General features: G+C 40.6%; 1 protein-coding gene across 9 annotated transcripts in view; it reads right to left on the reverse strand.

Annotated features, from left to right (window-relative positions):
* The window catches only part of PCNT (pericentrin), an 80,763-nt gene that overhangs the window by 30,989 nt on the left and 33,260 nt on the right, over positions 1–16,514 (reverse strand). For 3 of the 9 annotated variants that reach the window (XM_027703211.1, XM_027703213.1, XM_027703210.1), the window contains exons 23-31: positions 16,073–16,219; positions 15,328–15,479; positions 14,286–14,497; positions 13,587–13,798; positions 12,826–12,988; positions 12,138–12,281; positions 4,185–4,414; positions 3,640–3,759; positions 638–865 (exon numbers count right to left, since the gene is read on the reverse strand). In XM_027703211.1, coding sequence (XP_027559012.1) covers positions 638–865; positions 3,640–3,759; positions 4,185–4,414; positions 12,138–12,281; positions 12,826–12,988; positions 13,587–13,798; positions 14,286–14,497; positions 15,328–15,479; positions 16,073–16,219 — 1,608 coding nt within the window. Of the gene's footprint in view, positions 1–637; positions 866–3,077; positions 3,099–3,639; positions 3,760–4,184; positions 4,415–12,137; positions 12,282–12,825; positions 12,989–13,586; positions 13,814–14,285; positions 14,498–15,327; positions 15,480–16,072; positions 16,220–16,514 lie in introns of all 9 variants that reach the window. The other 6 variants (XM_027703207.1, XM_027703204.1, XM_027703206.1 and 3 more) reach the window with 4 other exon arrangements.

Here is a 16,514-nt window from a genome sequence, read left to right on the forward strand (position 1 = left end):
AAGCTCCCAACAATACTCAGCCAAGCAAAATTGTTGGCAGGAAACTGAATATTTACTTTAAGATGGTAGAAAAAAAAAGTTACTCAAATATTTGGTCAAAGACAAATACTTTTGCTAAATGGAATGTAATTCTTAACTCTAAGCTGTGATTAAATCTGCAGCAGTAACAAAGCACTAAAAACTTCAGATCATGGTGAACAGATCTGGCTTTAAAGACACAGAGCAAGAAGGGCTATGGATTAAGATAATATGACTTTAAACATAGGGACTTACTGAATATTAAACACTGAGGGTCTTCAGTAACATCACCTTCTCAGAAACTTCCAGACAAGCACAAAAGAGGCTCTGAACCACACAAGCATGACAACTATCAAAAGCAACCTCCACAGTAAGTGGAGTGAGTCTTATAAGTAGCATATAAGCACACACTACTTACATGTAGCACATAAGTCTCTATAGTCGACCTGGAGTATGTAAAACCAGAGTTCATTTAAAACTGTGGCTGTGATATCTGCCATTAATACACCAGTTTAACTCACCACTGGGTGCCAGGGACAGTCACAAGCACCACTAATAACCCCCACAAAGCCACTGCCACGTAATGCCAACCCCAATTAAATAAGGATTTGAAAATTACTTGTTTCAGTTCAGTTTCCACTTTCTTCATTTTCTGCAGCTGTTGTTCCAGTGAGTGCACAGTCTTGGAGACCTCAGCACCGCTGCACTTCAGCTCTTGGATCTGTGCCACCAGTTTTTCTATCTCTTTATCACGAGCTGTAATTTCCTGGTGTTTTTGCTCCTTTTCTAATAAGAGCTTGTTGTAATCATCCATCTTCTCTTTTAGTTCTGCTTGCAAAGATTCTACCTATACAGAAATCGCAGTGTACATGTATTCAGGCAATAGAACAAATTTTCAATTGGATGTAAGAGTAATTTCACGTCAAAGCAGGTGGAGTTTTACTACAGTCTAAAGAAGTGCTAAAATCCCAGCTGAAAATAAAACTAGACGTGGACAGAAAGGATGAAAAAGTAAAAGTAATTTTCTGAAATCTTGTTTTCCAAAGGCAGCAGCTCTTAGATGGACATTTGATTACTCTCTCTTAATATTTGTAGTATTCTCACAAAATACTAGATGAAGGTATACTCTCAAAGGAGCCTTGTGGTGTGGGAGGTTTTTTTTAAGATTAAAAAAAACCCCAAGACTACATGAATTATTATGACCAGCATTAGATTTATTTCTGTAACCTCAGAACCCTCTTCCAATATTCCAAGGAATTCCAGTTTAAAGGAACATACCAAGAACTGAAAGACAAATATGCAATGCAACATACCTAATGCCTACAAATCAGAGAGATTCCCAGGAGCCAACATAGGACAGGTACTTCTTTTTCCAAAAATCATTTAAATATGAAGAGGATACCAATTTTGAATTTGAGCTCACTGAGATCCAACCATACACAGCTGCAGGAAAACAGTCATTCATTCATCCCAGTAATCAAGGTGAAGGCAAGGCTGGGAGCTTTGCTGGGTGTGTGTGACAGAATCTACCTCAAGGCGTGATAAAGTCATTAAGCACATTGAAAGCAAGCTCAGGCAGGAAAGCAGTTGGAAAGGAGAAGTAATCTGGTCAATACCAATGAGCAAGGAAGAGGAGACTTTACAAAATAAATGCTTTGTTCTTCAATAAATGCCTGAATTGATGCAAGTCCCACTTGGACATTATAAAATAAAAATTCTTTGCATTAAGACAGAACTTTACATCTTCAAAGTATTGTACAGACACTACTAAAGCAGCAAAACATGCTCTAGCCAAATAGAGAAAAAGAGTCAAATTAATAAGCATGGAGAGTGTCAGAGGCTGGTTAAGAAAACTAAAAATGATTAACATTATATTTTCAACTGCTTACAGGCACATAATTAAGGAAATGTTTCTGTATGTATCTTACTGTCTTCTCATTCATCAGCAACTGACCAACTGTTAAGCATAACATAGGCCTTACAGTAAAGCTTTTGGGTATAGAAAAGTATTCTAGAAGTCTAACCTTTCTAATGTTATAAAATTTTGGCATCAGAATCCCAAAACTATGACACTTCAGACATAAAAAGTGTGTTTTTAACACCACGTTGCTAGAAAGCTGGTACTGCAACCCTGTAGCTAAGGAAAGAAACACTTCCACAACCTTCACCCTCACAGAGCACATTGCAGCTCTCAAATACCAGCCAGCACTCTTCCCCCAAAATAATCCCACTCACACATACCTCGAGCCTAGTGAACAGCAGAGAGGGCAACTGTGAGCTTGTTATAACTGCTACATGCAGGAATTAGCAGTTCACTTGAACTGGGGTGGTTTGCAGTGAGTTGAAAGCACTTCCTGATGTTCCAGCTGCATTAAACAACCAAACGAATCCTGACGTTTCCTTTTTGGCATGGAATGCCTGCATTCCTCACTCTACCTACATATGTCACTTGCTTAGTTACCATCCTCGTGTGTCTTTCTCCAAGTAAGTTTTCATCCTTTCTGAAAGGGGTTGCAAAGCTACAGCAGTTAATTTTTTCAGCCATGCCCTCCAGCATGGAAAATTTGCTCTATCAAAGATGCAGTTGCTCTTACAAGACAAGCTTTTCCAACACTGAGGTACACAATTCCATGAATTATACATAAATAAACAGATTTAAATGTAACTAAGTAGTTTACACATTGAAGTTTTGGTAAGCACCAGGTCACCAACAAAAGCTGAAGGCTAAGGCACAGTATCACCACCATTCCAGTACCTTTGTTCCATATACTCCAAAACTCAACTTCTCCTTTCATGACAAAAAGCTCTGTTACAGTGAATAACTGCCTGTAACACTTTTGAGCAATAAGCCAGGAGAACAAACTATTTATGCAAAGGAAATTAAACTGAGAGCAGTTCCTCATTCCCTGAAAGAATTCTGCCACCCTAAAACCTGTAGCCTTAGCTCCAAGTCACGCCTTGACATATCAAGAGGAGGAAAAAAAGCTAAAGCAGATCTAGAAAGGATTGAAAGTAAAAGGAAAGAAAAGTTAAAGAGATGTTCATGCTGTTTTCCATACCTGTAGAATCAATTCATAGTTCTGTATAATGTTCATTTATGTGAAAAAACACAACCAACCAAAAAAAAAAAAGGAAAAAGGAAAAAAAAGCAAAAGTTAATGTTTGAAACCAAGCATCAAACAAATGAACATGTGTAAACAAGGACTCATTATAAACCTAAATAGGACAAGGCATGCAGACAAAGAACATCTCTATTATAATTGCTATAGCTGAAAAATATAAATACATTTAGAACCCAGAAGTCATCCCTCAGAAGTGCTCTGTATAGCAGAGTGTCTCTAGTGTTGTCCTCCTTGACTCATTTAAATCAGACTCAGAGGCTGTGAAACCTTACTGTAAAGCACATCCAACAGTTCTTTCCATCACCCTAACAAATAATATAAGTGCATTCTCACTGCCTAAATGTAGTTCAGTCAGTTGAGGAAGAAAAATCTGCTCTCTGGGTAACAACAGAGGGGAAAAAAAAAGTCTCCCAGGAGCCATATCCCCAAGAAAATACAGGTTTTGTTATTTAATTGCAGTAAACAAACTCCTTTGGTCATTAAGTGTTATTTTACTCACTCTGTATTCTCTGGGCTGTCCTGAAGTCTGTGATTTTGTTGACAGTTTTAACTGTTCTTCCAATTTCTGAATCTCCTGCTGAAAATCATCGCGTTCATGTTCCCTTTCTATAGCTTGTTCCTGCAAACGCAGCCAGAGAGAAAGAAACTTGGCATTTCATAACAATATTGTGTACAAGAAGACTTTGGGGATTGTTTTTGTGGTGAAGAAACTGTCAATTTAAAAATAATTAACACCTTCTAGTAGTCCTGAAAGCATATCTACAATTACTGAGAAGGAAAAAAACCACCTTTTTGACTTCAATGTACATACAAACTACAACTATCAATTAATAAAAAGGAAGAATTATCCTGCAATACTACAGAGAGGTAATTGAAAAAATTAACTTTTTTATTTCTTTTATGAGACTAGAATACCAAAGCCTTAATTTCAAACAAAACTGAAAATATCCCATTTTAGGAATCATCTTCCAAGCCGCAGTCACAAATCAGGAGAAGAATTTATCACCTCCAAACCCATGGAAATGTGGTCCCAGGCTCACTTACATCCATGAACTGTCTCTGGTTTTTAAGCTGTTTTTCAAGAACTTGAATTTGCTGTTTTAATTCAGCAACCTCCAGTAACTGTGTAGCCAGGTCCTGGTTACTGTGCAGCTGTTCTTCCAGTTCCACCTCCAAAACCTTCATTTGAGAGCGTAAGTTGGAATGGTCCTTTTCTGCCTGACACTGAAGCTCTAATTTCTCCTTTGATAAAAATTCTACTTCCTTGAGTAGACCTGAACAAGAACACAAAAATAACAAAAGTTTGCCAGTGCAGGGCACAAAAATCAAATGTTTCAGATGAGATTACTTTCAGGTATTTTGGACAGCATCAAAACAAAGCAAAATATTCCTGAGATGGACTATAAAAGACACAACAGGAATTCTGATGCATGACTGCTCATGGGGTCTCCAAAAGCCATCTTAATAAAGGAGGTCAGGGGTTACTGTTCTCAATCCCTAAGTGAATCCTGGTTGGAGACATTCTAGACCATTAGAAAGCTTTCACCTTCACCCCTGGAGACCTCCTAATTCCAGAGAGCCCCATCTCACCTGACCAGGAATTCTTCAAGTTCACTCCCTAGGTCCTTGCCTTCTCAACCCCAGTTCCACACTCTTCTTGCCCCAGAGGCTCTTTCCAAACCACACCAGATCCTCAGTCCTCCCAATTCACTCCATTCCAGAGGTGCTCTATCCCCAGGTTTAAGCCCCAAACACCACTGTCAGCCACGTAATCTTTCATACCAACCCTTCCAACTGTCCCATCCTTCTCTGCTCTATCCTAAATCCTTGTCACCCTTCTTTCCCAACTCTCTTAATCGAGCCATCCAATACAGAATTCTTGATTCCTCCACACTCTCATGCCAAGATCCTCCTTAGACATTCCCTATCCAGTTTCTCCATTACTCCCTGCCTCGTGTCATGCTGGATACACTGCCCCTGCCATCTACACTGGTAAATTAGCACCCAGTCCATCTTTCCAGTGGCCACTGGTGCCCAGCCCAACCTTGAGCTGCTATGAGAAAGCAAAGTTATTGTATTTCTCTGAACCAGAGTGGGGATTAAAACCTGCAGAAAAATCATGCTTACAGAAAATCAGTCTAGTTCTCAGAAACACCTGGGGAAAAAAGATGGCACATCTACAGACTGCAAAAGCATTAACACAAATAGGAAAATGTATGTAGTTTAAATTATTTAAGTTATCAAGAGTTAATTTATAGCTACAAACTGAATTTTCAATCAGCTGGATGCACTCAATATGCTGTTTAGGAGACCAAAACTGAGACTCTACTGTGAACACTCATGAAGCAAAGCTACTTTTATGTAAACATAGATAAGTAAGTTGAGCATGAAAAATAGAAGCCTACTTTGTATCAAAGCAAGGTCCTGCAAGAGATCATCATTTTACTTTTCAAATGTTCCATCATCACCTTAAATGTTTTCAGTCAAAGGTCAAAGGTAAGCCTATGATCCAATAAGGACTTTAAGTGGCCACCTAGCCCACCTTCCAGAATGGAAAACCACAGCCTGCCTACAACATTTTTTTCTAGGGTTTCACTATCCACAGGTATTTAATTACATCTCTACACACTTGAAAATAAGCAAAAAAACATGAACATTTCCACGTTCATGCTTAAGAGGATAACTGTCACAGGTTTGGAATGATGCAACAATATTTACACTAAACATTGGGGAAAATGTCACCACAGTGAGGATAATGGAATAGAATGTGCAGGGTCTGCAAAATCTCTGGCTCTGGAAATCAAACAGGTTGGACAAAGAGAAACATGGAAAGTAGATTCTGGTTTGGGACAAAAGTATGGACTACATGAGCTCTCGAGGGCCACAGCAACCCCGTGATTCCAGGATTTAGTCACCCCAGTCTCACTGCAACAACTATACTTTCTCTGCATTAAGATGATATTAAGATATGCAAGTAAAAACTAAGAGGTTAATTGAGCAAATGAAAACTCAGCACACATGAAACCATACCAGATTCTTTAACCATCCACCCAATTTGCTAAGCACCCATGGCCACCTTCTGAAACCAGCTGAAGTGGACACAAAATTGCTCCTCGGTCCCTTTGCACAGCCAACATGAGAGCATGGCACACCCAGCTGAAGGAAATACAAACTACTTTGTTTGGCACTCACTCTACACAGCACGTGAGAAGCCCTGCCCTCCCTTACACATGGGTACACTGGTACTGGGCTCCTCCTGCCAGTTTAAGTGTGCTTTTGGCTGATAAATACAAATCCCACACAGGCTACAAATCCCAAAAAGCTCCTGTCCTGGTTAAGTCCTTCCTGCCTTTGAGAGACTGTAGCTGTGGATTGCAACTACATTCCAACTACATTCCCCTCCAAGCACTCATTTTGCACATGTACAGTTACCAGGAGCCATGGACTACATAAAAACAACGGGGCCACACTCTCTACCTTTTCTAGCATTGTGCTAAATAATCACAATAAATATTCACAAGTTCGTTGAGTTGTGGATGTAATTCAGGCTCTGGCAGAATGCATGAAATGAAGAGTCTCCCCCAGTTTCTCTCCCAGCCCCCTTGGAGCTGTATTGGATGTAGCACATATCCCATGTATCATGAGATCTGCAGCAGAGCAAGCAGCTGAAACACACAGAAAAAAAGCCAACAGTCTGAATTCCGTTAGGAGACTCAATCCCAGCCACAGCTGCACAACAGAGGGTATCTTTTGCCAAGAGCTGGGTTTTGGCAGGCTGGAGATGGGAATAATGGGAATAAAATAGCACTCTAGTGTATTTGGTTACACATGGTGTAGAGAGGAGGGCAAGGTCCCATGCACACTGTTATTTGTGCACCCAGAGGAAGGTCATGGACATCGACAGACACTGTGAGAAAAGAACTGACATTTGGGAAAACGGGTACAGGAATTTTTCCTTCTACATCCTAAGAGACACGGCTGATGCCTTTCCTTTTAGCTTCCAAAGGAACACTAGTGCTTTCTGAGGAACAAAATACTGATTAGGTAACACTGAGTTACCCAGTCACGGTCACCTCCTCAGACAGAAATGCAAGTTAATGGAAAAAAAATAATTAGGGAAATAGATTTTACCTGGAATCAGCAGTATTTAACAGAAAGCAGGTGACAGATTTTGGCAAGCTCAGTAAGTGCAATCTGTCTGACCAAGTTTTTGATTTTTTTGGGGGTTTTTTAAGCACATGTCCCCAACTGTATAAATAGAATTTCAAACAACACAAACAGATCACCAGCTCACAGATCTGTTCCTCTGCAGACAAAACCTGCTATTTTATTAATGCTTATTCAAATCATGCAACTCCCCTTCAGTAATGCCCCAGCACACTCCTCCCCACTCCCAAAATCATTAGCAAATGCCAAGCTCCATTCTGAGTGCATTTAATTAGCGAGGCCATTCTACTCACATTAGTTACTCCACATCAAAAACGGGAGGAGGCGTCAGCTTTTCAAGGAATAAACCATGTCAACTCCAAACCAAATGATTTATATTTATCATGTTTTCCACCTACTACAAACAATTCCAAGCCAGAGGAAGAGTACTATAGATGGCTGGGGTGGGAGAAAGGGGATGAATTTTAGGACTCTTGCACTTGCAGCAAAAGCAACTGTTCAAGTTGTAACGAGCAGCTGGCAAGAGCTGGGCTGCTGCTACTGGGAGAATGTCAATCCCAAAATACACTGTAACCAGCTCAGTTATACATCCCCTCTCTTTCAGAGGGCAGCAGCAAATTTCAGGACAGTGAGGCGGTCACCAAAAATAGGTTAAATAAAAATAGTGTTTGAGGGAGATCTGAATGGACAGAAGGAATCAAGATACAGTAACGGGCAAGACAGCTCAGTGCAGCTTTTTCACTCCAACAGGAATTTACCCTGGTAACTTTTTATTCACTTCAGGGTTTTGGTTTACCCAGCTCATACTCTTTGGGGGAAAAGTCTAGAAACAAGAGACAGTGAATATACAAGAGAACACATCTATGAATATATATATGTATGTGTAAATAAAATTAATCTAAAAAAATGATAGGAGAACTATATTTTGAGTGGACCACAAAACAATCTTGGCAACTAAGAATTTATCAGATCTAAATGTCAGCCACTCAGGAGTTAAGTGTGCATACTTTAGTTTAGGAGAAAAAAAAAATGCCTTTTTCAATTTGGCATCTACAAATTTTACTTCAGCAACAGACTTCCAAAGTCAGTGTATAACTCCACAGATCCTTCTTGCTTATTTTGGGTTTCCTCTTTCCTCCCACAACTCATTCTGCTCTCCTTTCTTCTGACCCACCAATCCATTCCGTTACATTTCTCTAGTCTTCCTTAGACTTCCTTCAGTTCTTGCTGTATGTTTTTAGTTCACCATTTTACATCACCTCAAACACTTTTCATAACCTGCTGGGCCTATTTATTAAGTACTGTTCCTCATTGTTAAAATAAAATCAAAGCTATCAATTTATTCACACAGTGTTACAGCAACACAGCAAGAAAAAAAAAACACACTTGTTATTACAAACCTGAAACTTCTTTTTGTGCTACATTAGCAGCAGGTGTTCCTAGAAATTGAAATACACAGACACGTACAAGACAAGAATAGAACATTGTGATCCATTCCATCTTCTAAAAATCACTAAAAATCTGTATGGAATACAGATAGCACCTACCTTTTCTTTTTGGCATAATTGCATTTCATCTTTATTATGACACCAAGCTCCTGATAACCTACATTGATTCACGTCTGTAACAGGACTAGAGCTGGACAGAAATGGTTTTATATCATAACCCTGCAAGCTTGTTGCAACATCCTTGGCCAGTCACTTCTGCATTTTCTAAGACAATCAATACTGTGTTTTTGCAATTTTCACTATATAGAGATGGAATAATCAATGCCTCAAATCCCCCTTTTATCTCCTGTCAGGGGATCTAAAGCAGGATTTGGCCCAGCAGGACTCCCCAGCCCAGGCTCTGCAATCTGTCACACGTTTCCATGACCCACAGTCGTACTTGTGTTCAACAACACCAAGGAATGATTTTGCATTTCCTGTGGGATATGTTACTCAATGCCATAATCACTGCTGTAAAGGAAGCAGAGCCCCTGAACCAGTTTATGTCCTGCTGTCTTTCCCCTGAGGAAGAGAGATCAGAGATAGACACAACTATTAATACTAATTCAGCTACTATGCATTTAGTAGCAATATGACATGGTGTAATGATTTCAAACTTAAGAGGGTAGACTCAGACTAGATAGAAGGAAAAAACCTTTTATGATGAGGGTGGTGAAACACTGGCAGTTTGTCCAGAGTGGTGGTGGATGCCCCATCCCTGGAAATGTTCAAGGTCAAGTTGGACAGGGCTCTGAGCGACCTGGTCTAGTGGCTGGTGACAGGGTTGGAAGGTCTGTCCTGTGAGGAGAGGTTGAGGGCTCCAGGTTTGTCTAGGCTGGAGAAAGGGAGGCTGAGGGGTGACCTCACTGCTCCCTAAACTTCCTTAGGAGGGAATGTGGAGAGGGAGATGTTAGTCTTCTCTCCCTGGTATTCAGTGATAGGAGTGTGGGAATGGTTCAAAGCCGCACCAGGAAAGGTTCAGAGTGGACATTGGCAAGCATTGCTTTACCAAGAGGGTGGTCAAACCCTGGAACAGCCTATCTAGAGAGGTGGTGGATGCCTCAAGCCTGTCAGTGCTCAAGAGGCATTTGGTCAATGGCCTTAATAACATGCTTTAACTTTGGGCTGACCAAAAGTTGTCAGGATGAATTGCTGTAAGTCAGTTCTAAGTGAAAATATTCTAGTCTGGTCTAGTCTAGTGGAAGATGTCCCTGTTACTACAGGAGGGTCGGACTAGATGACCTTTAAAGCATCCTTCCAACACAAATAATTCTATGATTCTATGTACAACATGAGTATTTTGATTGCACTATGCTTAAAAGGTCAAATGCAGAACCACAAGAGCAAGACAACAGCAGAGTGGAGACTCAGAGAGGCAAGAGGCAGCCTTGCCTCGGAGAGGCAACAGGTTTTCCCTAAAAAACTGTTTCTTGCTGTCTTTATTTCTGACCTAAGCATGCTGCCCTGTGTACAACTCCCTGTTACATAGTCTGCTCAGTCAGAAAAGATCTATGCAATACAGCTGAGGGTGGCATTGTGGTGACACAGCTGAGGGTAGTGTAATGTTGGCATTACCAGAAATGGAAAGGCAGTGATCACAAACAATAAAATTTCTACTGGAAGATGATACAGAGACATTCACTTACAGGAGTACTAGAAGGGCACTAAGGCTGCAAGTTCAAGAAGTCAAAACTATATAATGCCATTTAAATAATTCACAGAGTTATCATTAAGAAGCAGCACAACCTAGTCTTGAGCTGCTCTGCAGTGCAAGTCCCGTAACTCTGAATTTTCTCCTGTTAATCAAAAAATTATCTTATATGTAAACCAGCTACCATATACTGAGATTCTTCAGGGTCTTTATTAAATCACTGTCACTGTTAAAATATGTGCTCCTCCATTTGCAGTGTGAGTTCTCTCTTTTTGAATATTACTAGACTTCATCCACTATGTTGAAGAGTTTCCCCTTACACTACTCCACTTCCCCACACAAGCTCCCTGTAATTAGCTTACATCATATCACCTACTTACTTGATTACTTGCACCTACTTACCCGAATATGATTTAGTATTTCAGTGGCTCTGGCCTGCAGTGAGTCACCCTAAAAGCTTAAGATCCTTGCCTCACCTTATCCTCTGCAAGAGCACTACCTCATTCAGCTTTTTCAACCCATATACTTTCCTTTAAAAACCTAAACAGTCTCTGTCCTTGACCATTAAAATTCTTCCCTGTCACCCTGACCGACCATGTGTGTGTGTTTTGACAGGACAAGGCTGGGGAGCAGGGGAGAAGCTTATGTCTAAAACTGAGTACACATCATCACAACTCAAATAATCTTCCAGGAGACGTTTATTTTTTTCTGTCATTATTAAGCTATCTCCTTAGTCCTAAAAACAGTCAAAAGCCTTCAAGCTCTAACTCTTTCGACTGCAGCATCAAAGAACCAGCATTTCAGTCACTAATTAGGTGCCAATTACCTGTTGCAACTAAGTGGAGTTAACACACGCCTATTTTTGCTTGGACACTTATCCCTTTCTAACTAAACACAGAGCTACAGCAGTACTCTTCACTAACAGCATTATCATCTTACAAGCAAAGAACCATGTGCTTTATTCTACTTTCTGCTTTTACAGGAAGACCCTCTCACCTCTGGGCCAGTTTGAGCTGCTCACCAGGTCATCAAACCAAACACTGATTCCTTACAGTGATGCCTTAAGCCCATAATGGTTTTCTTATTTTTCTACCTTATGAGTTTTATAGGTAATAGAAGTAGATTTTAGAAACCCTTTCTCCCTCCTCCCCCTAGCACCCCTTAGTTTATACATTCCTTAAGCCTCTTACCCCATTCCATACTCCCCATATCAACCCTACCCCCGTATCCAGTAGAAAATGTTTAGTCTCTTAGTCAAGGCAAGCCTGTCTTGTTTGGGGAACGCTTGTATCTTGGCCTAAACCGCAGGACAGAGTCAAGGAACTGGGTGACTCTGCTCTCTGTACCCCGAAGATGATGAAGGATGATGAAGAGGGGGTCCCAAAAAGCCCCTCGACCCAATTCCAGGAGGTGGGCCAGGGGATGGACCAGGCCAAAAGTTACAGGGTGGACACACTTGGGATTGGCCCGATATTGTTATAAATGTAACATCTCAGGCACAGCCCGGGGCGCCCGCATCGTTTACCATCTCTTGCCTTGGCACAATTAAACCCTTTCTTATCTCACCCCAACTAACGGCTCCTGGATTTTTTTCTTAGCACCAGCTGAGCAGGCATCACAGAAACACACTGCAGCGTGCCCTGACTGGAGACAACTTTGTTTTCCCCTCCAAGTGCCATACCCACTCCTCACCAAGAATTGCTTGCTCCTGGGTCAGCTCCTGGAAGCGTTCCCGCATGTTTTCCAGCTCCACAACAAGGCGACGCTCAGATTCCTCTTTCAGGTTCAAGGCCTCTTCTAATGCAGCTTTTTCTGCGACGTAGCCTTCGATAATGCCTAAAATCCCAAGTCAGAATGCAAACAAAGACACGGACAAACTCATCTATTGGGAAAAAGCAGCTTGAAAACATGAGTAAGCAAGTTTTGGTAAACGATGGAAGGTGACATGGAAAGGAAGAAGTAAAAGATGACTTAAGTTTACACTGTAGTTAGGCTTTTTGAAGTACCTTAAGAAATAGAATACATTAACTGATACATTTTAACAGATTTTACAAGGTTGCCATGTTACAGAATGTCTCCAAGTCTACAGAATTCAAATGAGGATCATTAAGCTCTGATGGCCTGGGATCAGCTCACAACATCCTGACACATCCTCTGCTGGGGGTTGAGGTTTGAAGAAACAGAATCTCCAGAAAGGAAGATCAGATGTTACATTCAGAGCCCAAGAAATCCAGGAAATAGAAAGCACAGGATCACAGACCAAGTCGAATTGGAAGGAACCCACAAGGATCATAGAGTCGCACCACAGGCATTGGGAGGAACGAGCCATGAGTAAAGGACACTGAAATCTCATTAAATGACATTAACTTTGTTTTCTTACCCTCTGCTTTATGAAGCTCTAGTGCCAGCTGGTTCTTGGCCTCGCTCTCCTCACTGAGGCACTCCATCAGCTCCTGGTGCTGACTCACCACCTGGGCAGTCTCCTGATTTCGGCGGCTGAACTCCTCTTCAAACTGTGCGTGGTTTTCATGCATTTTCTCCAGCTACAAGTGAACAATTTCCCCAAGCATCAGATCTCGGATGCACATGTAGCGTAATAACACTGCAGACATTTCAACAAAAGCCCTCTGTATTTTTTAATAACACCTCTGCAATAAGGCCCAAGTTTTGAAGTTTCATTTTAGTACTAAGTTGACTTTGCCCAAAACCTCCGAACAATTATCACAGTTGAACAGTATATAAATACAAGGATGTTTGTATGCTGCTATCCACATATTCCCACAACATTTAACATCAGACTGAGTTTTCCTGAACCTGAACCTGCTTATCAATGTTGAAGAAGCATTGACATGAAGTACAATAAAACCCCGTCAAAAAACCTCCCCTCAAAGTTACCAAATGAATCTAAAATCCTAGTTTAAATCTACTTAAGGCAACCAACTTATTGCCTTCCCACAGGATCTGCTGGAAGGCCAAATATATAGCCTTAAAACTGATTTCACATTTTCACTGTTATACATAGAATCATGGAAAAGTTTGGGTTGAAAGGGATCTTAAAGACCACACAGTTCCAAACCCCTGCCATTGGCAGAGACACCTTCCACTAGACCAGGCTGCTGTACATAGATTAAAAAGCTTTACTTGTTTAGTTGACTCTGTAACCAGTTCCAGGAGTCTCTCCACCGCAGTGCGCAAACGATGACAAATTTTCAGTATCATTTCTTCATTTTCACACGCCAATTCTGGCTTTGCAAAAACACTTTCACATAAGTATTGGCTCAACTCAGACCCCTCATCAGCCCCTGGAGACAGCTGGTTGTGTTCTGTGAGAGTTTCATCAAGCAGCTCCTCTACTGAAAACAAGCAAGCTGTTTAAAAACACACACACAAAAAAAAAAGACAGCCACAAAACCCGTCACTCAGATAACAACTGACATCAGACACTGACCTTGGTTGGTCCTGGAGATGTACTACAAGGTGAAAACTTAGACACATCAACAACTCAATGTAAAAAAAAAATCACCAAGGCTTTTCACAACATTTGGAATTATTATTCTATACATCAGGACCTGAAACTCTGCATTCACCAAGTCCATCTTTCCTGCCCTATAATCCACTGGGGCTTTTTAAACAACATTTTAGTAGTTGCACTATTAAAAGAACCAAATTGAGATAACATCAATAGGCACTGTTTTAAGTGTGGATCAGCTTTGAAAGACACAGAAACACTGTAACAAGAGATATCCTCTCTCTTAACTTCATCCATACAAAAGGAAAGGAAAAGGCAGTTTTCAAGAACATGAGCTGATGACGTATCCAGGTTTGCTGATTTGGACTCACCTTTCTCTAGATGGTTTTCTTTGGCTTTGAAATATTGCATAAATCCCATTTCTTCCACAATAGTGTGAGCTTCTCTAGAATCTCCAGAAGCCAGGCTGTCATCAAGACAAAGACCAATCTTGCTACAGATAAGGTCCTCAATAGCTATTGTTGCCTTCACCAGTTCCATAAGCAACTTCAAAACCTGCTGATAAGATTCACGCAGTTTTTCCCTAGAACAAAAGCATATCCAACACTTCAAAAACTGCATGCACTCGATTTGAAAGACACTCTGAACCTACTGAAAACCTGACAGTCTAAAATGGGTATCTTGCCATAGTCTGACAGTTATCAGCAAAGACGATTCAGGTGACTCACAAAAAAAAAACAAAAAACCAGGTAATTTTCGAAGAGCTGGTTCAGTAAAACACCTTTGTTTTCCCCACAGGTAGATCACACTGCAATCCCAAGCATCTCAGCCTTCCACATCCATGGAAGCACCAGCAAGGAGTATACATCTACTACTATAGTATCAGTGACATCAAAATAACTAGGGGTGCTCTGGCAGAGTTGACAACAAAAATTGTATTTATGAAAACATTTTAGTTTTAAGCAAAACAGTAAGCCAGTTTCCTAAAGATGAGAGAGAGGGAATTCTTTTAAAAGCTTATTCAGCATGACAGCTGCTCCAACCCACATATTCCCATGACACGTCAAAACAACCCACATTGCACTGAGAGGTTCTGTGAACAAGAGGCTTTCTCCATTTCTTAGATTTTTCCAAGATGAGAGACAGTGGAAACCCCAAAATGCCAAAATCTTCACCAGACTGCACAAAAAAGAGCAAGAAAAAAACCCCCTTGCCCTCCATGTCCAGATAGGTTGGTAATTTAAAAAAAAAAAACTTGAAAAACTTTGCAAATAAAACCAACATATCATCCTAAACTATTAATTTCAGCTGGCTTAATTTTGCCTGGTTATTGATTTCTTTATGAGAAGTGAGAAAACAAGCAAACAAAAAAACCCCAAGCAGTAAACATTATGTAACCAAAGCTGAACAAACCTTTCCTCCTTGGATTGCTCAATATCAGATCTCAACAAGGCTACCAAATTCCCTCCTTCTTGGTTTTCCCTGTCCTGCCACTGAAGGAGTGTCTCCAGTTCAGAGTTGGTCTCCTCTATTTCATGCTTTAAAGACTCCACTTTCTTCTCCAGCTGTAGAAATGCAGTGACAATGCAACAAAGTCAATCATTTTGCCTAAACTTTGCTTTATAAACCCTACCTGAAAACAAGTTTCTGGAAAAGTTATTTATCTCCTCATATTAGTATGCTCAGATGATACCTTTATCCAATTAAAATGTATGTATATAAAAATAAAAATAAAAATACATGTATGTATGTATATACCCACCCCCTACCTCCAGATTTTGCTGCCAAACAAATTAGTGCCATTTTGTTAGAAATTCTGTCCCATAAGTAAACAAAACAAAAAAAAAAGTCAAAATATCTATTTGGGAGGACACTGCAAGGAAAGAAAAGCATTCTGCTCCAGTGCCAACCTTCTGACACCTCATCAAATCCTGCAAGAAGAGCTGGAATCAATAATGCACTGCCAGTAGGGAAATTCTCAAGTGTTACTCCTGTTTTTTCCCTTAAACAGGAAGGCCCAGCAGAACAGTTTAATATACCACAAGAACTATACATGCAGTCCCTCTATACACACCTTGAGACAGAGGAGATCACTGTGCTAAAAAAACCAACCCCAAAAGCACATTTAAATTCTAGGTTTAAGGTATTTTCCACACACCTGGATAATTATTGCTGTCTTTTCCTGCAGCTGGACTGATAACATCTCTTGCTCCTTTTGGTGAGCAGCCTGTGCCTTCTCCCTCTCCTGAATCAACATCTGCTCCTTGTCATGTAGTGATGCCTTTTTTTCAGCTTCAAATTCATCCTGCATAAATCACATACACTTGGATTTACAGAGAGAGGAAAGAAAACCCCCAAAACCACCACCACCACCACCATCCTCCCAAAAAACCCCCAACCAAACATCCCCCCTACTTTTTTTGTACTCTTCAGAAGCACACACTTTACCTCTTGGATTAACCAGCAGTGACTTACACAGTCAACACCCCCAGTCAACAAAATCATGCTCAAACTATGATCAAAACCAAAACCAGTGTGGCCAGCAGAACCAGGGCAGTGATTGTCCCTCTGTACTCAGCATTGCTGAGGCTGCACCTTGA

Source organism: Neopelma chrysocephalum, unplaced genomic scaffold (assembly GCF_003984885.1).
Source record: "Neopelma chrysocephalum unplaced genomic scaffold, ASM398488v2 Primary Assembly neopelma1_211, whole genome shotgun sequence".
Lineage (NCBI taxonomy): Eukaryota > Metazoa > Chordata > Aves > Passeriformes > Pipridae > Neopelma > Neopelma chrysocephalum.